At 39.8% G+C, this 27,619-nt stretch overlaps 1 protein-coding gene across 1 annotated transcript in view; it reads right to left on the bottom strand.

Moving 5' to 3' along the window:
- nr3c2 (nuclear receptor subfamily 3, group C, member 2) overlaps positions 1–27,619 on the bottom strand; it is a 73,408-nt gene that overhangs the window by 29,327 nt on the left and 16,462 nt on the right. Inside the window, exon 3 of the mRNA XM_038713124.1 lies at positions 3,641–3,768. Within this exon, the coding sequence (XP_038569052.1) occupies positions 3,641–3,768 (128 nt within the window). The remainder of the gene's footprint in view (positions 1–3,640; positions 3,769–27,619) is intronic.

Here is a 27,619-nt window from a genome sequence, read left to right as displayed (position 1 = left end):
TTTGTGTCAGAAGGCATTTTCCCACAGCGCAGGATAAACATTTATACTGAAGAATTCATTCATTTCAATAGAGCCTATAAATTGGCTACATGTTTGCATGTGACAGTTGAGTCAACAGTAGCAATGCAACTGCAAAAACTTTTAAGCATCATAAAAGTTATTATCCCTTTGTTTGTCTAAAATGTTAAACTAAATAAAATGTGTGGGTTTAAGAGTTGCCATACTTTAATAAGATAAACTGGATGCCTTGTGGTGAATAGGAGAGATGGTGGATGAATGTTTCTTTTATGAAATAAGTATATGTGCATGTCAACGCTTAAAGAATAAATTGAGGGCATTTTGAAAAGCTCACAGCCAGAGAGTAGGCAGCACATAATTTAGTGTGCTGCCTTTCCTGGGACCATGGTTATAAACTTCATCTTGTAAAGTTGGCTGTGCCTTGTGGTAAATATGACAAAAATTAAGTGGAATGAATATTCGTCCTCTTGAGGCGAACTTTAAGTGCACAGATTTGGACAGTAAAAGGCCCATGTGGCCAAACAGATGGTGTAAATGTACACCTAAAATGTAGACTTCAAAGAATAACTGTGCCAAGCTCCGGTGATGTAAAATAAAGCTACCTAACAATGATTTGTCTGGCTTGCATAAAGGGGAAACCAGACCCACCACAGTAAGAGGATTTCATCTGATTTGTTGATGACTCCAGAATGCTAACTAGCTCTGTAGTAAAGAGCTGTGAGCCAGTTAGCCGTCTAATGAGCTACAGCCGACCAAAAAGTTGTGTCTCCCGAGGCAGGCAGTGCCAAAGGAAATTAAGCACGGGCTGGATTATTCCCCTTGCACAGATGCCCACTCTCCGCTGTCTTCTTTTATATCTCAAATGCCGAGTCTAAGTTTTTATCTTTGAGAGAAAAGAGGAGGAGAAGGAGGAGGAAATACTGGGAGGGGGGAGGAGTAAAACGTCGCCTCATGTCCTAACTTACACCTCTCCGGCACTCACTGCTGACACATCGCTTTCCATCCCTCTCCGTGTTTCTTACTCCCTCTCTCGGCTCCTCCTCTCTTTATCTCTCTCTGCATCTGACTTTTTCTTCCCCCCCCCCCCCCCGTCGCTGTATCTGTTTCACTGCCCTCTATCTCTCTTCACTTTGCAAAATCCTTCTCTCATTATTTTCATCCTGTGCCTCCATCCACCTTACCTCTCTCTTTCCACCTCAGCAGCAGCTGTGGTGGGGTCAAGTAAGGTAACAGTTCGCTTTGCACATGAGGGGCGTACACGTTGCATGCAACTTTGATGACATCACACCACTGTTTGGGTTGCCTTAATCACACTTTCATAGAAGATAGATTCATAGGACATTTAAGTAAAGTAAAGAGCACTGCAAATGATTTAAAAGGGCATCACACAATCATTGAGTCAATATCAGTATAATTATATATCATATGAGTAACATATAGAATTTTAGTAGTACAATCACAGAGCATATAAAGATCTGAGCTCCTCAGAGCCTCACCTGACTAGCACTCTCACATAAAGTCAGATCTTTAGCGTCTGCTTCCAGCTCTCCACTGGCCACGCTTGAAGCAAGAACAATGGCATGTCTAATTTGATAACCCCAGACACATAATCTGGTTTCCGGTCTCCGTAATGACGATGTGTAAATATCATCAAATTAAGGCATGATTTGATTGGGAATGAGTGCAATTCCTCCAATGGTCAGGAAAACACCTTGAGCCCCTGATGGCTGGCTGGCAGGCTTGTTTTTTGCTGCTTTTCGCCCCCGCCTGCACTGGGTGTGTACGCGTGTGTTTTGCATTCAAACACTCATCTTAATGAGTTAGGCCAATGCCTCGGGCAACAGGCACGAAATGAAAAGCACATTATGACTGCTGCTGATTTTCCCCAAGCTAAATATAACATAAAGGGCTGCTGCAGGAGAATTACCCACTGAATGTTTTTATTTTTCTAATGTGCCACTCAACTTGGACACAGTCTATATATGTAACGTACCAAATGTTTTTGGTCATTTTAATGATATTTTAGAAAAAATAAAAACATAGTAACAGTAGGCGATTTGTTCATTTTTAAACGGGGGATGGACCCTGTTACTTTTGTTCACCCGCGACCAGCAAACCAACTCATGAATGACTCTTTTGATCCAAGACGAAACTGACAGAATGACGGGACTCAGAGGAAAAAGTCGCAATTACAAATCTGTCTGCTACTTCAGCACCATGGACGGCACAAAGGATTTATCAATACACGGCACAGTTAGGCTACTGATATTTGAGAGCCGTGGTCGGGGCTATAGATACTAACTTGCACAAACTTCAGTCAGATGAAGGATCAATCAGTCAGGCAGACTAGACTAACATATTCAACTAAACAACGCCTCTGCCCCTGCACTCTCTCTGCTACTAGGGGATTGAGAAGAGGGAACTGCAAGTAAACAATGGGGGTGCATTTTGGTCATTTTGCCCCTCATCCCCCTTCAAATCGTTAGAAGGCCTACAGAGATTAAACAGTAGTTGTATTAAATAGTGTGGTGCAAATAAAACCAGCATCAACTATTGGTTAATAATTCTTGCAAAAATGATCAGCTTGCATTGCTTTTTGCCATGTCCTTGTCTGACTGTGCTATTGTTCTATCAGGGAACAAAAATGAAAATTACAGAAAGTTATCGTATTTGCACACATTTTCTCATTAACATTTGCTAGTTGGAAAAGTTGTAAGCTTTTACCTAAATTTAAACTTACTAGGATACTAGGTTACTCCCCACAAACCACTGTTAATATACTAAGCAGAATGTGTGCCAATCACTCTTAAGGCCACACGTATAAGGTGATATTGTTTGAAATATTTGATATTCAATGAATCAACCATAAAACCAATTTTGGCATGATGCAATATGAATGAAACTTCTCTCACAATTTTACAAGTATTAGTTTTAGGATAAGAGTTTAAAAAACGTATGCCACTATTCTCGAAAGAACAAAATAAGCGATGGGTTTTCTTTTTTTAAATGTTAAAAAAGGCTGATATCAGTGGGCAAGGGAGATCAATAACTGAAAAACTGTCAGATGGCAATCTTCAGGTTGTATTAAAGTACTAACTAATCTGTCATTTGATCATGACAATGACTCAAACAATAAACACAATTTGTCATTCCAAAAAATCACTGCTTGAGTGATTGTGATATAATTTTTTGGCCAGATTACCCATCCCTAGGTTTAGCAGCATTTCTAAATTACTCGTTTTGCCAAACCTAATGTCAATAATCTGCATTGTAAACATCATACAAGGGGATGCCATATCCCTCTACTTTGTCAGTAAATTTACTACTTTGAATTTACTATATACAAGGTGTCTATGAACTATAGTATTTCTATATAATATTAGAAAACTTTTTAACTCCCCCCATCTGATTCGACGCCAGCATACGCCAGGATAGTAATCAAATGTATGGGAAGGGGAGTGGATTTGGACACCACAACAAAAAGAACAGCTCTCACCAGGTATGACTTGCTTCCCTTCCCTTCATTCATACCAAAGAGCAACTGAAAACAATGGTGTCGCTCGCCAACATAACACCCCTTCCAACCAGTGATATCTTGTTTGAACATGAGTTAATGTCATACCTTCCACTGCTCTTTTGAAGAAGACTTTGCAGCTCCCACATGTCACGACACCATAGTGACATCCTGATGCCTCGTCTCCACAAACCAGGCACACTTTGGCCGTTGAGGACGGTTGCCTCAGTGGCGAGCTGAAAGGACACACACACACACACACACAAACAAGTTTTAAGTTCACAAGTTTTAAATCAACAAAGAATTTTCAAAAGTCAACAACAAATCCAGGGCAGACTGTACCCTTCCTAACAGTGCTACAGCCTGATACACATTGTGAAACAGTCTTGGGTTTTACGACCCACAGTACAGTAGCAGCACACTGTGGCTAGCCATAAAGATGTCTGTCATCCAAGAGAGGAGGGCTTTGCACTCAACAGATTTATAGATTCACCGGGATTACGGAGATGACAGTGACATAATTATAGAGATTATTTAAATTCAATAAACAAGAGAGGCACAGAGCAGGATGTCAAATTTAGTAGGATCCAAAACACTTGTCCGTCTCCAGCATAATCAGTGAGAGACACTGGAAAAAGTATTGAGTGATGGACATGACAGCGTGATAGAGCAAAATTGTTATTGTGTAAAAGTGTAAACTGTGTAACCAATTCAGGGTCAAAGGTTAAAGGTGAGAATCAGTGCTGACCTGTGCTGTACTGTAAGTAGCATGGCATGTTGTCATTATTTACTCTGAGCCACAACCAAAGACAGTCTGTTTCAGTTCTGCCTGATCCAAGGCATTGTTTACTTTTTCTTCATTTACTGCTTTGACTACTGACTGATTTCTATAATGACATGACCATTAAAGCGCAGGATGTACAGTATGTTTTTACTGATGTAGTGCTGAAAGGGAGAATTGGTTAAGAAGCGCTGTTTACCTATTCCAAATGAGATCAGTTCTCAGTTTATAGACATTTGTTCAAAACTCCAATGTGAGCAAATTGAGGTTGGTAAGACATTCACAATGTCACTGATTTGATCAATGCTGTTTATTGTCAATACAGATTAACAGAGCAACTGTCAGTATTGCAGCCCAGAAGATAAATTAGCAGGCCAATAGTTTCTGACGATATCGCTTCCTCGAGATCCAGTACGTTAGTATAGATTTACATGTTGACTAATAAGTAACATGGAATTGCAGTACTGAAATGCCAAAGATATTTTTGATGTCATTAAGAAACAGTAACCATTACATGCTTTGTTTTTTAACTACAAAATGCCCTGCCTGGTATATATCTTGGTTGTTGGTAGCTTGTTTTGATAACCAAATTTAAGGGTTTTAAACATCAGTGTTGGCTTCGATAATCCAGTATCAATTCAGTATAGTCGGTATACTGTATGTAGATTCAATGCTAAGCTATGTACTAAGCTTTATAAGCATCTATACCCAAATCATACCCAGTACCTTTCAGACCAAATCTATCTCTCAGAACAAGCTCTGTTAAATGGAGATTTAAGGCAAACGACAGAGGGAAGGTGACAGGTAGGCTGCCCAATAAAATCTGGTATGATACATGACGTGGTTAAATCAGAGCAAACATGCCCTATGGATGAGGCTCCATACACGCACATGGAGCTAAAGGGTGTGAGTGAAATTGGAATATGCACATTGCTCCTTATTTATCCAACTTGTCAGAGGAATAACATTGAATCAGTTGGCTCTCACAGAGAATAAAAAAATTAACATACATTTACTTTTTAGTAGAGTAGTGCATTCAAGGCTAGGTCTACATATATGCAAAAATGAGGATGATATATAGTATAATTTATTATAAAACATTCCCCTTTATGTGCACACACACACACACAAAGAACACAACATGTAGATGGGTACAAAGACAGAACACCTTGTATCAAAACATTAAAAGTGGCCTCAGCTTCCCCTTCTTTTCTGTGCTAATTACCTCTCTCCCATCTCAATCAATAACATGCAAGGTGATTGTCTGGTTAACATTCTCCTTACATCCTTCATCAAACCAGCTGCCAAGCACTCTCTCTCCACCTCTCTCCATCTCTCTAACGCCCTCCCTCTCTCATGCACACACATTTCCTCCAGGGGACTAGCTGGAAAGGGGTACAGCAACAGCACACTCAGATACAATCAGGACCACTGATCTAATTCCCTCATGTCCATCTACACACACATTCAATTTGTTAGGACGCTTAGAGGAGTCTCTGGTGAGGTGTTTGTCTGACTAGATCTTTTTGGCACTGGGCCCCATGGTTTCAGCTAATGTGAGTGTGAGTGTGTGTATGTGTGCATGCACAAATCTATTCCATGTCAAGAAGTGTTTTTCTTCTAATGTTAATCGACTGAATATTCCTCCATACATTGGCCTTTTTGCACTATTGCAAAGCAGTGTTAACAAGAAAAAAACCCCAACAAAGTTAACGGCCAAGAATCACACGCTGCATATGAGTATGCTTCAAAAATCCAGTCAGTGGTAAACCCTTTAATAGTGCCGCACATTAAAAACTTGTCGCTGCATGCCAGCCTGCCTGCCTGCTGGTCTACCAACAAGGTGACTTCCCCTCCCTCAGAGAAGTATATAGGTCATTCACTCTCTCTGCTTATGAAACCAGAGCAGACAGGCCAGGCTGCAATGACTGTGCACCAACGGCTGCCAGTAGCCCAGAACTAAACACAGCCTACCAGACATTCCCAAATCAGGCTGTTTTAGCAGACATGTTAGCCTATAGTTTGTCAGCGAGTGATGTGGGCATGAATAATAATGGAAATACAGCTTAATGAGCTTCAGAGTGTCACAGAATGATAAGCAAAAAAGGTCTCCAGTCAGAATCAAAATTGGGACATTGCGGCTAAATGGTGTAGATCTGTCATCACTAGGCCACGAGGACACAGCAAATGAATTTCCTCTTTGTATGGCTTGTCATTTTCATGGCTTAAAATATTCTGAGGTTGCAATTTCTGTCTATTTTAATGAAAGCTTAAATGTTGATGTACCACTGGAAGTAACATCTTGTTAAGGCCAGCAGTTCAAACTGTTAAGTCCCGCATGCAGAACCTTGTGTCACCTTTCATCTCATTGTGAAAACACAAAGCCAGAGTGCAGAGAAGGCACATTTGCAGAGATAATGTTAATTTAGTACAGATGTCCATTTTAGAAAACTGCAACGTACAGTATGCTGTACACACAAATAATCCTATATAATAACCATAACAATATCTCAATAATATATATCAATAATGTGTGTAGTTACCTAAAATGTTCTGCAGTTATGTGTAGGCTATGTCTGTGAACTGGGACTGGGACTTTTTTTTCTTGACCCCTGTCTTCCCTATTTCTGGGTACAGTCTCAGACTAACTCAATGGGACTGACTGCACAGATCAAAGGTCTCATTCTTCGCTCCAGTTGTTGCTTTTTTCCCTTCCTACAGAAACCCCAGGGCAGCGGTTTCATTGTTCTCTGTGTCCTTTCATCTTTAAAGATAACACACAAAGCTAACAACTGATTTAGTTGCTGTTTATTTCCCATGAGGATACAGATGAGTGCGAGTACACAATGCTTGTTTCTTCCCACCAAAATGTACAAGAAGAAATTTGGATCTCCAACTAACTCTAGCAGCCTCTTCACCGTTTCCCAGACGAACATTAGAGAAGATATTAATGAAACGACAAAGGAAATGAAATGTGAGAGCTTGAAACCAGACGAAGCTTATTGTGCCCACTAAAATGTTTGAGGACCAAACCACAGGACAGATGTTCAGGCTCAAATTGGCCTCATGCTTTTCTGCAAATAATTCAGATGTCACACTGGGAGCATTCTCCAAATGGTTCAAATATCTCCACCCTCTCTCAGCTGTGGAAGGAATGCTAAATCAGCGTGAGCTAAGACCAGACAGGATGATTTATTAAGATTTATTAGAATCCGGAAATATTGCACTTGATAATTAAGGAAGTCATTTGAAGCAGCTTTCCTGTTTTTTCAGTTCATAATCACCATTAAGCATAAACAGGTCAATATGGGTCACAAGAAATGGTCAGAAGTCATCCAAGCGTGGCATAACTAGAACAATTAGTTGCCACAGAAACAGAGCATGAAGTCGAAGAAAACTGACAAATTAGAGATACAGAGGAAGTCAAGGGGGCTGTAGTTATTCTGAGGTTATCAAGATAACATCATTATAGGTGAATAATGGGCTGTGAGTTGGCTGTATGATGGAGGACAACAGGTCCCACGTGGTAAGAATGAACCCTGTGACCCAAATAAGTCCATTAGCATGACAGAGTCAGTAAACAAGGGCCTGAACCACAGGGAGAGTTCTATTGTATAGAAATATAATGTCTTCGTCATGCATGTAACACTCTGCCACAAAACAATACACACTTGGAAACTGTATTTACACTGCAGTGGAGCCAACCGCCCACTGGAAAGATACATTTGTGTGCGCGTTTGAGTAGACACACTGACTCGTTCATTGTAGAGGCTGTTATCACAGGGATAGTTCAGACAAGTACCACAGCCTCCCTGAACCTGCCCCTCATGAAAGAGAAGCATCCTTGACTCTGCAAAAAAATAAAATATTTAATAAATGGTACAGTACCTCTCTACAGTCTGGCCTACAATATTTATGTAATGCACACCTTGGCATGCTGAAAAACCTTAAGCTAGACCAGTTCAAAGAATATTTATGTAACACACAACTTGGCACATTGGAAAGGTAGATTAGTTTAAACACACTGAGATGTAGAGAAAGAGAAAGAGGACAAAATCGCTTACATAACCATGAGCAGACAGTATAAACATTATGTTGACACCCACTCACCGCCTCTCAAAGGGAGAGAGGTCTTATGGGTAGTGTTAGAGAGCCACCAGGGATTTATTTTTCCTGGTGAAGGTGACCCTGGCATTGGGCAGAGTACCTGAGCATACAGAAATATGAGATTTCCTCTTTGTCAGGCTTGTGTTACACTTGTGTTAAGGTTACAGTATAATCTACTCTGACTGGCTGCCACTTACGGTTAAGAAAAAAAAATCGTAACCTTAAAATGTTGTGCATGAGAGTTTCATACATCCTAGTTAGGAGAAATTTTCTCTCTCAAATGTGCTTAGGTCTTTATTTTCAGGTAAAGTACAATGGATAAAGACTTAAAATACAGGGCAAATGAGGCAATTTCACCATCAAATCATATGTAGTTCACAGCAGAAATGGCAAATGTGCTTTCTGGTATAGTGGAATCTGGTATTCCAGCTGTGATTGCATTCCTTGTTTTAAATTCCAAGCTGTTGTGTTGTCTCCCCTCCAACGCTTGTGCCTACAAACTTTTGGTGACCTTGCCCATAACAGTAAATCATGATTATCTTTCTCCTATAAATCCACTGTTTTGAGTGTAAACAAAGAAATGAGACAAGTCACAGAAACGCATGCACGTATACACATACACATACACACACACACACACACACACACACACACACACACACACTGTCAGCCCTCTTTTGATAGAGGCTCAGTCTATGGGTAGAAACAGACTACACTAATCATTCTGATCTACAAACAGCACCCAGTTTGTACTCAACATGCCTGAAGCTGTACCTGTCTTTGACTTTAATAAAACAACTTAACAGCCACTCTTTGCTGAACTTTGACCTTTTCTTCAGTATGCAGCTGCAGCTGAATCACCTAGGGGTCTTACTGAGACAGTAGATACCTGTAAAGCAGCAGGAGTATAACTCAGCTGCTTTTAACTAACGAGTTATTTGACCATTTTAACTTTACCTAAATCACTCACTGGCACACATAGTGAATCAAATTAATCACCTGAGATAGTTTGGCTAAATGCTATAGCACGCAGAGATGAATCTCTGGGAGATCTGGCAGGGTGTTATTATCTGTTGGGGAGGCTTATTGTGGCGGGAAAGTCCCATAATTCATGCCTGTCAAGGGCAGTGAGGGAGTGATCACATCCATACAGTACAAAATTAGGCATGGGATGCCACTGCATGCCTACAGCTTCGTTCATAATTTATGTGTAGCACGACATACTTACTCTGTGTGAACACTGACTTGTTGCTAATAAATGCTGGTATGCATGTTTCTCATACTTCTCAAACTGCACACAAAACTGCAGCCATCTTAAAATTTATAAAATATTTTACATAATGCCACAAAAAGGAAAGTAAACAGTTCCTATACAGTTTATGGGGTCAACACACCCACTTGTTCATTTCTGACCACATGCGGTCCACAGAGTTCATTTATACACAAGCCATCAATCAGGCCAAATATCTCCAATTCTGCAAGGAACTTAATTTAGATGGATCTTGCATCTGAGCTGTGGAAATAATGTATCTGTATAAGGCTGAGAAGAAACCTTATGGCTGTACATCCCACACATTAGCTTGGATACCTCAAAAACTTTCTCCATTTAGAGAGACATTTTTCAGAGCTAAATGTGGACAATGCATTGCAAAACAACAACCCTGCAAAATGCATGTAACATGAACACATTATAATAGAAAACAACACAACTACGACCTTGACTATTGTATGCTTAATTCATCCCCAAGAAAGCAACATTGATGCTGATTCACACAACAAATCTCCTGGTCAAATCCTGCACCACTGTTTTGATGAACTGGGACAAATGTGTCTTTACTTCCTTAAAGAAGTTATGTTCTCATGTGGTCCTCACACTGTTGCTGATTCCAAAAGGTTCTATTTGTAGCACCAAGTTTCCAAGATTCTTCTTCTGAAAACAGAAACAGCCACGAAACAGCTGGGAACACAATTCAGCTGACATGTTGAGAAATACATTGAAGGGCATCAGGTTGATTTCCAGGCATGGGAAATCGAGAAACAATGCAAACAAGAGGCCGGTGATAAACACTATGTTTAACACATGAAGGAACATGAAATACCAGCTCAGTGACTTAAATCGTATTTCCCTCCTGAACATAAACCTACATGATAACAACAAAAATAAGCACGGTTGTTGGCTTAAATCTAACTAAATACACAAGAAGGAGCCTGTTTTCACCACCTTCGTGAAACGTGTCTCACAATGTACTTTAATCTAGCTTACTACCACGAACATAAACACAAATGGACCACTTCAAAGCTATGCTGCTAAAACTGGTTTTGTTCTAGATCCAAATCCTTTGATTTCAGTGGAATGGATGAACTCTAGACCTGGCCTCCCCTGGTGTTCATGTTTTTCAACTCTATTTACTGCTTACTATGCTTTCTCCCACCACCTCCATGCAACACCTGGCTCCTTACAAATGTGTCTATAGTCAGGTTTGGGTCCTGTTGCCTGTGCAGCAGGTGACCTCCAAACTCAGCTTAGAGGCCCTGGGACAAATGAGAAAAACAAATCCCTAGAGAGGGAGATTATCTTAAAGGGATCAGCCCTGACCTGAGCCACCTCCACGCCACACACTCCTTACCTCTGTTTTCCACTTTCTAGAAACAGTTAGCACACAGCCGACTCCTATTTACCCCTCACCTTGTTACAGTTAAGTATAAGAAGGGTCTAGTCAATAGGATTATGATACACTATAAGCTAGATGTTGATATTTCTACTCTAAAACTTTAAAAAACAAATGAACAAAGCTTGTGAGTCCAGAGAAATTAAATGTGCCAAAAAATCTCTTATTCAAAAGGCAACCTTTACCTCTCCCATGTGATTCAAAAAGGCCTCACCCTGAATGTAGGTTAATGTACACTGGCGCTGACACATGTTGCCAGCAACCCTACGCATTAGCTGTCACATGCGATCATCCTCAACACCCACCAGTCATTTACAATTCTGCTAGAACAAACATAGACAAAGAGCAGGCAGGGAGTCCAGCCTGTGCAAAGAGGAAACACTGTACACAGAAACCACAATACATTAATATACATACTGAGGGGATAAAGTTAGCTATGAGACTGCCAAGTGGATGTGCCTGGAGTGTTTATTGTATGTATAGTTTATAGTTTAGTGGCTGGCTAAAGTCACAGGGTATGAAACCACAACCTCAAAAGTGGGCTGTGCATGGCAGCCAAAGCCAAGTATCTGGTTGGCACAGATCCAGGTGGTTAGCACTATGGCAGCACATTCTGCATGTTAGCTCAAGGACTGCTGAGAACTGCTCTCCAGTCAGCCTCTCTATAGTATCTGACAGGTTCAACAGCAGAAGAACTGTCGTATACCCAGCTAGAGGTCTTGCCTGTGCTCAGGGGCAGTAAAGCGGGGGGAAGCTATGATGATCGCAAGGGCCCTTGGCTGACATAGAACATTACTTATCTGATGAAATGATTTTGGGCTCCTAATATAATATTTTAGCTCCTTAGAATTTCAGAAATAAATTCTGTTTGTCCATTCCTTTATTGCTAAAATCATCCAGGTAGCCTGCCATATTATACCCCTGATGACATTGAATGGTTCAGTCCTACCTAGCTACCCTCACAAGTCAGCAATGGTGGAAACTAATTGATAGCCTGTCTCGGTCAAGCCCGGTGCTGTCTGTACAGAATGCTGAAATCAGGGTGCCAGAAATGGAAAGACAGGCAGAAAAGGGCTGTTAAAGGGGTGACAATTTTGTTTTCTCCAAGAAAGGCAAGTGTCCATGTAGTGCTCATGAAAACCTACACAGCCACGTTAGCATTTTGTTAATATCCTGGTTTAAGATTAAATCCAGTTGCAACCTTCCTCTACTTCTGCCAGAGCAGAGATCATTCAAAATAAATAACTCATTATTATCACAAAATAATAATAATAGCAGTGTATTTAAGGTAGCGCCTTTAATTTTAACCCCAAGTATGATTTTCTCTAACTGGATAATCGCATTTTAGTCAATATACTGCAGTGGGCTACTTTCAACCAAATAATCAGAATGACCATAGAATCAAATTACATAAAGTAGTTCTTCAGATATATTACTATATTATAGTATACCATATACAAAATTACAGCACTGATGTGCATAAGTAGTAGGTGCACACCTGACAAGTGTTCTAAGTCAGTCATCAGAAAATGCCGGTGGTTGAAATTATGATGCTGAGGTAATTAACATTGGACTACCGTAGAGACTCCAGCCTGCAAAGATGTGGGGTCAAATGTGTTTTGCAGGTGTGGTTTCTTACAGCAATGTGGCCTACATGGATGATCTAAGGGATTAAATATTATATTCTTTCATGGACTCTCTGGTGGCACCCCTGCCTGCGCTCAGTCACTTAGTCCAAACTGCTGGTGACAGCATCTGTCAGGAGCCAATCAATCAACAAAAATGTGCAGACGAAACATCAACAACACAACTACAGAAATATAGATTTTTAGCAAAGAGATTTTTTTGGTTAAATATATTTTGTATAAATAGCATTTCTGTGCATACGGTAAATCCTGGTAGCAGGTGCAAAAGCAGATTGGATAGCTCTGTTTCCATAATCAGTTGTTTTACAATTACATTTTTGATTGGTTCAATTAATCACTACAAAATATTCTGCTGTTATGGTGATCTGGTGTTGCGGAGTATGAGGATAATGCCCATTCCAAATACAATGAATGGTCCAACAGTATTATGACTACAGTTTGTCCAGCAGCATCAGGCCTGCTAATTGTAAAACTCAACATTATTTTCCTAAAAGGTCAAATTTAAGATTTTGACCTCAAAATTACAAAAGGTCCCACCCATGCTGTACAAAGTACAAAAGAAAAACAAGGTTAGAGGGCAAAGACGCGCATGCACATGGCGTGCGCACACGCACACACACACACACACAAACACACACACAATGTTGGGCCAAAATAAATGTGTCTGTGCAATGACCTTTTTCAAATTCAGTGTGTTCACCTCCAAAGGATTACATGCCCAGATGGCCACTGGATGAACAATGCAACACCTGCTGAGGATCATAGCGCAATTAGGTTATCGTAAAAAGAAATATATACCTGCAAACAGAAAAACCTCAGTCTACACAATGAACTATCAAAGGAACACATAGGTATGTGCTGACTAATCCAACTCCGGGTTAATCTAACTCTGACCACAGCCATAGTATAATCCAACCCTTTAATCTATACTACACCTTCAACGGGTCTGAATGGCTTCCTGAAATGTCTTATTGTAAGCAGGACAATATTATATGTTTCCATTTGCAAAGGAAGGTGGTAGTCAGGTCCAAATAGTGTGACTGAATTGTTTTTAGAATGTAGAATGTAACCTGTAACTTTCTGCACATTATCTATCTATCACAGTATCTATTGTCATATTTGTGTGAAGCTGTTTTACTTTGTTGTTGCTGTTATGCAGTTAACACATTTTAACCAAACAGGTAAAGTAAAATCAAATACTGTATATCATTCACTGAAGTTAGCCTGCACCAGCGTAGTCATCAGAACAGGTGCAAGATCGACATTTCTTAATTTTCTCATTTCAGACAAAATGCCCCATGTGCTCCTTGAAATTTGACTAAATTGGCCTTAACAAATGGAAACACAACTAGCATGGCTTTCTTGAAAAGGGATACAGAACGCCAATGTTTTTTCTACAACTGCTCCCAAGGGATACAGCTTGGATGGCATATCTGCGTCTCCCGCATGTCTACCTCCTGCATCTCTATCAGAAGGCATGCACCAGGCCTTGGCCATCACCACACAATGCCCAGACTTGCCTTAACACCAAAGTCTGTGTGTGTGTGTGTGTGTGTGTGTGTGTGTGTGTGTGTGTGTGTGTGTGCGCGCCCGCTATGTAGAGACAGAATGACAAGGAGAGGGAGAGCAATGGGGACATTAAAATCAAAAGAGAGAGTCTGTTTTTACCAACTGTTGTCACCTCTCATCCATCCCTCTCATCATCATTGTACTTATATGTAACAAATTCCTCTTCAAACAAAAGAGGTTAAAAATAACATCAGTCACTGTAACCTTGGCACAGGTGAGAGCTGCCTCACAGGTATGGCTGACTATTGATGTATATTTAATAAGGTGAAAGATTTGCAGTGGTGCATGTGGCTGCCCTTTCAGAGCAGGCGCCCATGTCACCTTTTTGGACCGGCCTATTCCAGGGATGTCAGCAATGGTGATGCAGACAGGAGGAGTACAGCAAATAGCGGGATAACTAATAAAGGAAGCAAGAGCATTTTTTGAGTTTTTAAGTGTTGTACAAAATAATAATAATGTTGTGTGTATGTAAGAAACTGGAAGATGCCACCAAGGCTCTGGGAATTTGTAAAGGTCATTATTGTTTGGTATTTTATAGATTACACTGTCAATTCATCTTTAGAATAATTTCACTTAGATTGTATTGTCACAATATGATTCTACTAAAGTTCAATAAATGTTAATATTGAATAGAGCTGTTTTATGGATTAGCTTATCGACAGAAAATGGACTATAACGGTAATCAATTCATAATTTAAGCCATTTTTAAAACACAAATGCCAAATATTCTCTTGTTCCTCAATTGTGAGAATTTTCTGCTTATCTTTGGATTTTATCTTTGGGTTAGAAGGTTGGTCGTGAAAAACAAGACTTTTGAAAATGTAAGGTTTGGCTTTAGGAAACTATTTCTGTGACAAACTGAGAATCTTCTCAATTTTCTGACATTATATAGACTAAAACATTAATCAGCAGGAAATTAAATGGCACTACTCATCATCCGACTGAACTGTCCTTGCCCTCTTTCTTCAGGCTACCAGTCACACGCGCACAAATATATTCATCAACATACAGTTGCAGGCACATACACACACATATGTACTATTTCCCTTCACGTTGTAATTCCCTTCACGCTGCACTTTTAATAAATCATAACATCAGGCTTTGCCACTAAGAAGCCCTGTTCAAATAAAACATTCGCCCAACCAAATACTCCTGGGGCTCAAAATATCTCCCACATTTTCCATCTGAGGGAAATACTGTCGATTCAGAGGTTTCTCTCCTTCCTCTCTCTCTCTGTTGCTCTACCCCTCACTGTCTTGTGTATACACTGCATCCCATTGTTTGAGGTGTGCGAAACTCTGAAGATTAGGGTAAATACATGACATCTTGAGCTTATCGCATAAATATTTAAGAATGCGAGACATGTCTCAGGTGGAGAGGGGAGGAGAAACATCTTATGTATGTAGAATGTCTTATTTGAGAGGCGCATGAGGGTGATGGTTTACTTATGAAGAGGAAAATTAAAGGAATTGTATGGTATTTCTAGAGATGGATCTCTTTCTGAAAAAGGAGACTGGTCGTCCAACCTCAGTTGGAACATCTTTTAATTACTTTTTTGTGAGCAGGAGTTTAGTCTCAAGTGACATACTGAGCTCTTAAACAGGAGGCTATGGGGATTTACACAGTGAACAAAGGATTCCCTATTGAAACACTGGCTTTGTGCAGCAGAAAAGCAGCTTGTAGCTCTACATTTTCTATCTATTCGCTGTTCTGCTTCATGTTGCGAAACCCGTCAGTGCTAATGAGTACGCTTTATAAGAGGAAATAGAGCGTAATTGGTTTTTCTGAGTGAAACAAAGACATGGGTGGAATAGGGAAAGATGTTTGTCAATCTCACATCAAGCATGTACCTTCTACCGTGACCTGACTGGCACACTACAACCAGATTTCTGACACCATATACCGTGTAGCACGTTGATGGCCTCTCAATGTGCCACTGACTCCTCTTTATGTACTCTGCCCCCAGGGTCTGTCTGTCCACAGAGGCTTTATATGAGAAAGCCTGTCATAACAGCCATGTTAGAGTGTGAGGCATGCCCATTTCACTGGGATCCCTGGCCAAAGCATACAAACTCTGGTTACTGTAAATTCAGAAGAAGTGCCAGGCTGCTCTGAACAGATCTGTCACCACCAAATCCCCTTGGGAAACAGAGGTCATAATTTCCATTTAACACCTATGCACCTACACATACATGTTGCGGTTTATAGCTTTGCATGTGTAAAGCATTCTGTTTTATAGGCTAAAATAATGAAGTCATATAAATCCAAAAAGGCCCAAACCTGGAGGCCTGTTGCTGTGCTGTAGATGATGAAGGATTCTCTACTGTTCTAAATAAATCAGCAACTGGCTAGTCCTGTCTAATGTACAAAGAAACAGGGATTTGTATGCTGTGTTTAATTTTATTTATGTCCCTCTCTCCAAAGTATCTAGCTTAGGATCCAAAACGCTTTCCTGTTCAGAAAATCTACAAAATTGTGTTCTTTACAGCAATATGTAAATGTTTCCTCACCAGATTTAAGTTTTTTAAGCACTGTAATGTTTACAATTTTACTAAACCTTGTTAACCACTTTGTCATAGTGTTTGAGCTCCTTCTTCTACGTTCTTTGCTGATTTGATTCAACATGCCGCTGAAAGGTCCTTACCCCCGCAGCTTTTTCACCGTGCCTCTGTAAACACTCCTGCTTTCTCAGTAGTCTCGTCAGAGCTTCTCTACTCCTTCACATCTCCCCTCTTTTCCAAAACTCACTCAGACTCCCACACAAACACACACACACACACACACACTGCGTGCATTATCCCTGTAATCTTTCCCTCCTGCTGAGCAACGTCTTCTAATTTATGTGGATTAGAGCCATTTGTTGCAGAAGGCAAAGTGTGCCATTGTGGAGCCAAACATCAACATTAGCCTCGTGCTGGAGACATGCATCTTCTGTATAACGAAGGCATTTAAAAAAAATCCATACATGTTTAGCTGAACTGCCTCTTCAAACTCATTGCGCCCTGAAGCCCTTTTGTTCCCGGGTTGAACGCACAAAGGACTATTTGAAAACTTGTTTTTGTTGTGATAGCATCAGTTGTTATTAACAAGGAGCAAATACTGCGTAAATGAATCTGTCTGAGCTCCTTGCACTCTGTCATCAATCAGAAGTAATACGCTCACTGTTGATTTAATAGTGTTAGAATGGCTGCCATAGGGCAGTACAGTGCTATTATGCTTCATGTCATTCACTAAAAAGTATTTGTTAACAGGGCCCATTCTTCATTCTTTTGTCCCCCTTTCCTTACCTGCATTTGAAACCTGACTCACAGGGAAGAGGAGTGAGAAAGCAGTGAAAGACTTTAGCCATCCCTTGCAGCCACAGCTTATGAAGCTGTTCCAACAGTCTTGCACCCTAGGGAGCCACTCTAGTCACACCAAATCTATCCAGAGAGACAACAGTGGACTAACAGTAAGCATAGGTTGTTTCAAGTCTGTCTTTGCAGCATTAGCATGTATTCCCTTGGTCTTTGGCCAGGGTAACAAGAAATTCAATTTCCTCGTTTCTGGTCCACTGAAATCAATTGGCGCAGTTAGGAACAGCAGAGTGTGAATGATACAGACTAATTCTCTTGGAGAGGGAGGTTAATGTGAAGTGCACAAGGTCAGTGCATTTATAAAGGTAACTTTGGCTTTGCCTGCGACTTTCTCTTCTGTTTTGTTCCCCTCTGTCTTTTTCTTCCTCTCACATGAACACACACACAGCCACAGAGTCCCTTAGTGGTTTCTTTCTCCTTCACTCGTTCACTCTCCCCTTCTCCCTCTCTGTCTCGTTCTCTCTCCCACATAGGTTATCTCACACAGTCTCACTTGCTCTCTGAGTTTTCTCTCTTTCCCACGTCTTCTGCCCATTCCCCCTCTTCTCTCACTCTCTTTCTGCAGGCTAAAGGAGTGTCTCTTTACACATCATAGGGGCTCAGGGAAAGCTGTGCTGCAATAATTGGATTATTGAGCAATCGGCAAACAAACATAAGGCACAGGATCAATATGGAACGGTTGCATCATTTGAGGTGGTCAAAAGCAATCAAAGTACTAGCAGTGAATAAAGCCGTCAAACAACTTGCTGTTCAGGATTAGTGAGTTTAAGAAGAAATTGTGTTGAGATGTCAATAATTGCTTATTAGACATCAAAGGAATCTTTCCTGCACACAGACACTCCCTGCCCTGCTCAGTCTGGTGAATTTGGATGAATGTATGTCGCGAGGCTTAAACTGATCCCAGCAGTGAACAACACAGTCTGTCTATGGTCAGTGAAATAGCTTTGGGTTTCTATTGCATATTAATGTCCAGATGGCCAGTGGTGTAGTAATCTGCTGCACTTCCTGTTTACAGCCAGGTAGTGCTATTAACAGGCTAAATATAACAGCAGCTTCACTGAAAGGCAGCAGAAACCGTGGAAGCTCTGGTGAAAGTTTCATACTAGAATGCAGTCAATGATTAGCCTGACATTGCCAGACCAATTTACAAATGCAAAATAGTTTGGAACATCCTGGAATCAAAGCAACAAAACGTGTCATGTGACCAGTAAGCCTTAATATAATTGAAATAGGTAAGTTGCCATGAAGGTGCAAATTAGCTATAGAGACCAAAGTAGGCATTTTAACATTGCAGTATTTGGAGATTGAGTTGCTTTTGGTGCCAATCTCAAGTGACCATTCAATGAACTGTAGTTTTTGGCGCTTTTGTTTGCTTCACTTTTCAGCCCCGGAGGTTGCCATTTTGACGTAATGGTGAGCAATATTAGATATAGAACGGTTGTGACTGGCCCGACCCGAGCCAGGTCGGCTGGAAATCTGTCTGAAGGGAGGGGGACCAGATGCATCTGCTGGATCAAATAAAACACAAACTCTCAGATTGTTATGGTTTCCAGGTTAGTCAATGATAATCATTCAGTTACGTTTTCTGTAATTTTTAGAAGTGTTTAAACAAAGGATTACTTTTGTAATTTATTAATCTGCTAAATATTTTCTTGATTCATTGTTATATAGTTATAGTATTTATTTTGAAAATAGTTCTATGTTCACTTCAGACTCCCAGAGCCCAAAGTGACTTCAAATGTCTTTTGTCCAATAGTCCAATATTCCTAGGGTTTTGGGTTTGGATTAACATAAATAGTCACTACATCACCAAGCTTCCAGGACTTCTTCTAGGATTTTGCAATGATGCACAGATAAATTTTTGCTGTGCCATGGTGTGACTGAGCCTTAAGAAAACTAGCAAATTTTGCAGACCTTTTTTGGCATTTTTGCTAAAAAACTGCTTGTATGTCCGGCCAACAGTCCCACATCCAAAGATATTCCATTTAGAATGACGTAACATTAATTAATAAACCAATTAATCATTTGAGTAACTCAAATGATTAATTGGTTGTTAGAATTGTACCTGGTTAATTTTCTGCTGATCTACTAATCTATTAATTGGTTTATTAATAGCTTTACATTTTGTAATTCAAAATTACAAAATCCCCATGTCCCAGTCAGACGTAGGTAATAATTAATAAATAATAAAGTTAAAGTGAGCATATTTATTTATAGATTTCTAGATTAGAACATCACATTTAAGTACTCTGCCTGGTGTAGAAGCCTGCAAGCCCACAAAACAAACCATTGTCCCCCTTGAGATCCTCTAAAACAACAGCAAATCATGCAGTAAATAGCTTTATACAGTACATTATGCATCCACACACTGTACAAGAGTTCCACTATAAAATCAAAAATGACTTGTGAATTCTGAATATGCGTGTAGTTATACCAAGAGCTTTTTCTAGGTCAGGTGAATAAACATTGCCAGTCTTGCATACTTTCTTTAGCAGCAGACAACAGGGGGGGAAAGGAAGACTTTCTCCAAAGTTTGCCAAGGGAACCTGTTTCACTAACCCTGAACTTCTGGTGTGGAACGTAAAAGTTGAGCTCCTGCCCGCCTGTCAGGTTGTGGCAAGGAGGGTGTCGATAAAAATGTTACATTGGAATTGACATGCTGGCAGTCTTTCGAACAAAAGTCCCGCACTGTCATTTTGTTTTACCGTCTCTCTGAGCACACAGTCACAGAGACCCTCTCACTGGTTTCTTTCTTCTGCTTCCTCACCATCTTTCCTTCTCTGTTTCTCCCCCCTCTCTCTGTCTCCCTCCCCCTCACTCTCTTTCTCCCTCTCTTAAAACCCTTATAACATCCTCCGGATTTAAGAGCTTAAATGTCAGTCTCTTGATATGAGTGCCATTCAGATTAAGCGCCTTAAATACGATGTAAATGTATAAATGTAGGCCAATGAGTGGGCACCATTCAATCCAATTAGCCGTAATGAAGGCAGTCTCAAGGAATCTCAAAAGCAATAATTTCTAATCATTTTCTGTGGCTTATTGACTATTACACTCCACAGACAGACAGCTGAATATATTCTACCTTCACATAGAATTTTGGACATTCATATTCTTACTGTGTAACTGTGTACTGTGTGCTCAGTCTTGGATGTTTCACATTAGAGATGCAATGATCAGTCAATTAGTAAATGGACAGAAAATGTATTGGGGGGTTTTTCACAATTGAGCACATGCTTCTCAAAGTTTTTCTGCCTAAACTAAATATATATAAAACATATAATGAAACATATCTATTACTGATGATCATTATCAACAGCAAACTCAATGTAGAAAGATAGGGCTGGCACTAGCAGCACCGCAGCAGCAACAACGCTGTTAGCGCGGACACCAAACGCGTGCGAGTCGAAGCAGATCAGCGAGGTAGCTCCTACATTTAGGTCCCCTAACCTTAACAAACTGGTAATTTTAACCCAAAATACAATGTTTCTCTAAACTTAAAGGGCAATTTCGTAATTTTTAAACCTTTTCTTTTTACATGTTTTGAGACACAACTGACTTAATAGGTACGAAACATTTTTGAATTGGTCCAGTGGATGGCCGTTAGTTAGTAAGTCATCTGAAGCTGGGCATACACTGTATGATTTGAGCAGAGCCACGAGTCGATTCCCCACAACCGGTGCATTTCTTTGTCACAGCCCCTGCGTAAAGTGACTGCATTTCATCAAATTCATTGATTCATTCTCTCAATGGTGTACTTTTTAAATTAGTTTGGGTTATAATTACTTTGAATTTGTTCTGTTAGTGATTTCATTATTCATTCATGGGGGACACTCGTATGCATACACCATTATTGGCTGTAGCTATCTATACAGCAGTTGGAGTGTGTGTCTGTGCACGTGCACCGTGTCTGCCAATAGAAGCCTCAATTTTTGGAGAATCAAATATTAGTAGGCTGCATTGATTTTGGAACGAACCTCTGCGTTCTTATGTGAGTTCAGTCTTCCTGCCAAGTTTGTCTGGTCTGTCTACTCGCTCTTCCTTTCCAAGCAGCAGTCTTTTCCCTTAACTGTGTTCGATGTGCAGAGTAGCAATCACTCTGTGTATCCACTTTCTTTCTTGTCTCTCTCTCTCTGATGATATTAAGAGAGCTCAGACTCTGTGATAAAAACGTATTAAAATCCAGCGTTTTAACAATTGCTAATCACACTCTATGCAATTGGTTTTTTGTTTTGTTATGCTCATTCACTCAACTTAACACAACTTAAATGTCAAAGTTAAACTAAATCTTGGCCTGCAATGCTTCAGCAGTGGCAGATAGACAGGCTTTGGCTGAAACATGTTTAAAAATAATACATTTAGTGGCAATGTCTCCCAAGTCACTGGCTACCAGCCCATCAGAGGATGACAGGAAGGACAAGAGACTTTGTTTGCACCGTACACCTCTCTCCCTTTAGGCATCCTCTGTAAAGGGTATTTCCCCTTGCTGTTGTTAAATAAACAGCTACTGTACATGGCTTAATGCTTTTTGATTGTTGCTACAGTGCATGGGAACAAACCATCAATTCATTCAGACTTATTGAACTGACCATTATCTCATGAAAGCATGTCCACGTTCCATCTTTTCAAACATAATGATTTGATTATTAAAGAGCACGATTCATTTGCTGGACTAACCCATTTTTCCATAATTAAAAAGAAGAGGACAAGTTCAATGAGGTGTGGGTGGATGTGTGGGGGATTATTTATGGTCATGTTATACATTATTGAGACTTTCTGAAATGGGACTCAGACATGCCCTTTCCCTCTGCCCTTTTGTTTCTCTTTCTGCTTATCTCAGATCATCGTCTTTCTCTCTCTGTCCATCCCAGCTCTTTATCTGTTTCTGCCTCTCTTGCTTTTATTCCTCTCAGTTATCTTTTTACTGTAAATCTCAGATTCTCAGAGGGACACTGACATAAACCAAATGAGACACTCTCCTTGCAGTTATTTCAGTGTTTCAGTTTTAAGTGGCTTCTGTAATAAATGACAAATGAGGGCTCACTAAATACATTTTAGTGAGTTTAATTTTAAGCTGAGTCTGTACTGTGCGTATAGCCTACTGTACACACAAGAGTATGTAATATCGTAGAATAGGGCTGGGCAATAAAACAATAATGATAATTTTCCTCAATAACAATATAATAAATGTTCAATATATCGTCAATAAATATTTGCCTTAATTAATTTGTTAGTTAAGTTAATTTTTCTATTAAAATATTTATTTTGTTGAAAAAAAAAGATTAACTAAACATATTTGTTGAAAAAGATAACAGTTTTGAATGTTCTACCCCAGACTTTAAAGTGATCCACTGTTTGCACTACCTGGCCGCTGTGGCTCAGGAGCAGGTAGAGCGGGTTACCCGTTAATCGGAAGGTTGGTGGTTCAATCCCCGGGTTCCTCCTGAATGTCAAAGTATCCTTGGGCAAGATCCTTGGGCAAGATACTGAACCCCGAATTGCCTCTGTTCTGTCAGTATGAATGTGTGTGAATTCTGTTGTGTTAGTTTCTGTTTGAGCACTTAGGCTCAGTGAAAGAATGGTGAATGCAGATGTATAGACTGTAAAAGTGCTTTGAGTGGTTGAAAAGACTAGAAAAGAGCTATACAAATACGGAGCATTTATATTTGCCATCAAGCGTTTGTCACGAGAGATTAACCATTTGGTTTTTCACTCCAACCATTTTCACTCAGGAGCAAAAATCGGCCTTTAAACTTGAAAGAAATAATGATTTGACATATATCGTGATAATTATCGATATCATATATCATGAACTGTTTTAATCGTGATAACATTTTTGGCCATATCGCCCAGCCCTATCGTAGAATATCTTATACAAGATTCTTTAATCTACATTATTGCTCTTTCATCAAGCTAATTAACTTATTTTATACATGTATCAGACATATGAAATAAGCTCACATTGAATTTAGAAATTCCCCACAATATGTATTTGGATTGTTCAGGCTTATAAAACATATGGACATTTTGTAGCCCTGATGTGTCTCGCACAGGGCACCTCCAAGTCACACAGTGTCCGCTGACAGAGGGAGAAATTTTGCTGAAGAGAGGGAAATTTTGTAAATGACAGATATTGGAAAACCAGTACTGGACCACAACAATGCCAAAAAAGCATTCTTCCATCATGTCTGTGCATGTTTGGCATACAGGAAAATCCTTTGTTTAAAGGATTGAAAAACCTCAAAGGATAACATCTAAATACAAAGATCCTAGACAAACAGAAGTCTTTCATTGCTTCCAATAAACCCTGCTTGCACGTACACTGTGTAATAGGCTTGCAAAGTGATGTTGTACTGTAAGTCAAAACTTTCGGAAGCTTAACACCACCCTTTTCTTAGTAATACAGAAAGTTATGTCACGTTATAATTTAGCTGTTGAACTGCTTATTTTCTATAAATGACTAAACTAAACTGGTAAAAACATAACCATAACATGATCAATGTGATATACTGTATAACAGAAATATTGCCACTAATAAGTCATTTGATATTCAATGTGATATATGGGCCATGTAAATGTTAATGGGCACACGTTTATTTTTAAAGGCAACAAAGCACAAGAACAGAGATTCTCCTGATCCTCTGTCTTTATTCCTCCTCGTACTGGAGTACAGAGGTGTGTTGACACACGTGAGCATGCTGTAACCCTCCACTTGGCACGCTCATTTATGTACCAGAGCTTAATCTGATTTTAATACACTGCAGGGTTAACAGCTGCTCGAGGCAGAGTGAGCTCAATTCTGCGAGGACAGATCGGATCAATTACCCGATCCATCTATAGGCAACGAGTAGAAACTACCCTGTGCTGCCCATGGATTAGATGAATTTATTCTCTTTTAATCAGAGTCCCCGCGACCTTTCATCAATGCCATCTTCCCTCTGACCAATGAGGTGTGAAGAAAGAGGAGTTGACAGGTTTGAATGTCCTTCAGTGTCTGTCCTGTATCATTACCCATCTCTCAAAATAGATCGAAGCTATCTAAAAAAAGATATCCGTTGTCATGCATTCACTGTGCTCAGTGGAGCTTTGAGCCCTCCGTCCCACAGTATTTGTAAGTTGTGGGTTTTGTGCTCATATTTGTGAAGACTACTAGTACGTTAGGATTTTATCCTGATATAATCATTATACTTCATTCTTAAACATGCATAATGACTGATCTGTCATTGTTTTAGGTACAAACAAAGTACTTACATTTAAACAGACATAATTACATCATGTTCACTATTTAAACCAACATGGTAAACATACCATACTTGTAAAACTTATTGAAGCTTTATTTCCCAATGAATCATTGTAATAATCATTCACTTTTAAAGATCTATGTGTCCATCACGTTATGGTAAAACAAACCATACATATTCTTTAAGAATAACACTTAACAGGGCCGAAAATGAGAAGCCACACTGAAATATCAACATGTCCACTAAACAGCTGTGGTTGTTTACAAGTGTGCTTTACTGTGTGTGTGTGTGTGTGTGTGTGTGTGTGTGTGTGTGTGTGTGTGTGTGTGTGTGTACACATCCCAAAGGAAGCCACAAGGGGACCAAAACCAAAGGGAGCCCACTGAGGGGGAATAACTAAATCATGCAGCCACAGATGTTTATTAAATACCACAATGAGACCAAAAAGATGAGCCCAAAACTTTCAGATTGTTGTGTGAATGGAGTAATCTGTCTGACCAGTGGTGAGCATGCATTAGACAAATGTGAATCTAAATTTCTGAATCCATGTCAGCCTGCTTGTAGCATTATTAAATGTAAACTAGACAAGAGGAGGACTATAAGCCCTATACAAACACCACAACGAAATACTTGGCATGCTAGCACTCGTCGGGGACAGAAGTTTGTTGAGATGCAGCTTAATCAGAGATTGGTTAGTCCTCTCCCTTGACCTAAAGTCTTCCAGGTAATGGATTACAGACTCACACCACATGAGACCAGAAAGGTTTTAGGTTGTGTACAAGCTGCCCCAGCACATCAAGCCTAACCAATTCCTGTTACCATGTATGTGGTTTTTGCTACCTTAAGGGGTTATAAGCTGAAATAAATATTTTAAAATTAATTTTTTCTAAAGTTTTATTCAAGTCAGGAAGTTTTTGTGTGAGGAACTGAATCATAAAGTGAAAAAAGTGAAAAACAGTAACTGTTCAATTGCACAAATGTCTACATTTGATAAAGCCTGCTAATGCCCGTCAGGCCTTACAAAAACTCTTTCATAGTGAGTTTGTACCAGAAAATGAATATTATTCAAATCATTGCAGCATGGAGTGTATTGAAGAGACTGTACATACAGCAGCCTGTACACTAGCTGAGCCTTCAGGCTAGCTCTGCTGAGGCCAATGCCTCTCCCATCGTATCAACACATGACATGCCCTCATTTTCAACATCATTAATCTCGGGGGGAGAGTTGGAGAAAGGAGGGTGAAACGTGATGCAGTAGAGTGAGTATTTGACTCAGCATTTTTTCTTGTCAGTCATCTAGGGACTGTGTGAATGGTGTGTGTCATCTTCTAACTAGGTGTGCAGATGAAGAAATGTTGAGCTAGATTTACAGGATGTTGTAATTCATCCCCACTGTCAAACCACCAGATATTTCTCTGATTTTTGGGACAAAGAGCAGGGGTAACACAAAATAATTATCATAACTATACTACTATTAGTCTGAAGCGAGTCTGAAGGGTTTTCTTTTGAGTGTTGCTGAGTTTTGGTGTCACCACTAGTGAAATACAGGATAATGGAGTGGAAATGCCCTACATTTTTTAATGAATAACAAGTGCAACACCTAAAGAAAACAACAAACGTTTCCTGTAGTAACATTGTTTTTTCCTGTTGTGAGAAGCACTATGAAATGTATATCTAACATTAGCCACTTGTTGTACCCAAACAGTAAGACTGTAGTTTCAAAACCAAGGACCAGTCTTATATTGTTACTGGTTCTGGTTCGGACAGAACTAAAACACATATTAGTCCCTTGGTGGGCCATGATCCCGTAGCAAAGATAGATTGAAGAAATGGCACATTTCCAAGTATCACTAGTACACACACTTTTATATGTTGTTTATGGTAAATTTTCTAAATGCAATGTCCACTTACTTAGCTATTCCTGGAGATTTTGGAGGTTTCCCATGACAGCAAAATGTATACATTTTAGTCACACTGTCTCTAAAAGTTTTCGCAAAAGGCCACAGTCTGGAGCACTCTAAAATATATTAATCTATTGCTGTTAGCTTACTTTTAGATATTGGTCTCCTGTAGCCTTATTTAAGTCCAGTTTATTTCTAGTAAACAGCAAAAAAAGACAGAAAAAATGAATCCTGCCAGAAGCAAAAGAATACTGTTTTAATTGCTTTCACAACATGCCCCATTTTTATTTACAAGATTATGTAGTCTTGATAAAAGTATGTCTACAACCATTTACGCAGCACTGGTATCAATACCAGTATCTGTAAAATCCTAACAACATCCACTACTATTGACAAGTGTTTTGAAGATTGTGACATTTCTTCTCAATTGCTTCAAATTCTTTTTGTAGATACAGTAAAATAAAATATGCTTCTATCTACTGTACTTTCCCTCTCCCTCCTTCTCTGTCTAGATTCCTCTCTCTCTTTGTCTCTCTCTCTCTCTGTAGCAAACACATACTGTACGTGTGCGCACACTGAAACACACATACACACACATACACACACACTGAGTGCCATACTTTTAAACAGGTTTTCTCTGTCTCTACAGTATGGTAATTTTCTCCTGTTCAGTTTCTGGCTCCTCTCCAGTGTAATCACTAAGGGGAAATCACCCCTTGAAACACTTGTGAGTGTTTGGCCCTTAATTCATATTGCATGAAATGAGCATGCAGCTTTGTTCACAGAGGAAAGAAATACCATGCCTTCAGTACAGCTTGTC

Source organism: Micropterus salmoides, unplaced genomic scaffold, assembly GCF_014851395.1.
Source record: "Micropterus salmoides isolate LMB-PRFRI ecotype aquatic unplaced genomic scaffold, ASM1485139v1 Ms_hic_scaffold_12, whole genome shotgun sequence".
NCBI lineage: Eukaryota > Metazoa > Chordata > Actinopteri > Centrarchiformes > Centrarchidae > Micropterus > Micropterus salmoides.
The sequence above is the reverse complement of the archived record's forward strand: the minus strand, read 5'-3'. Positions and strand labels throughout refer to the sequence as shown.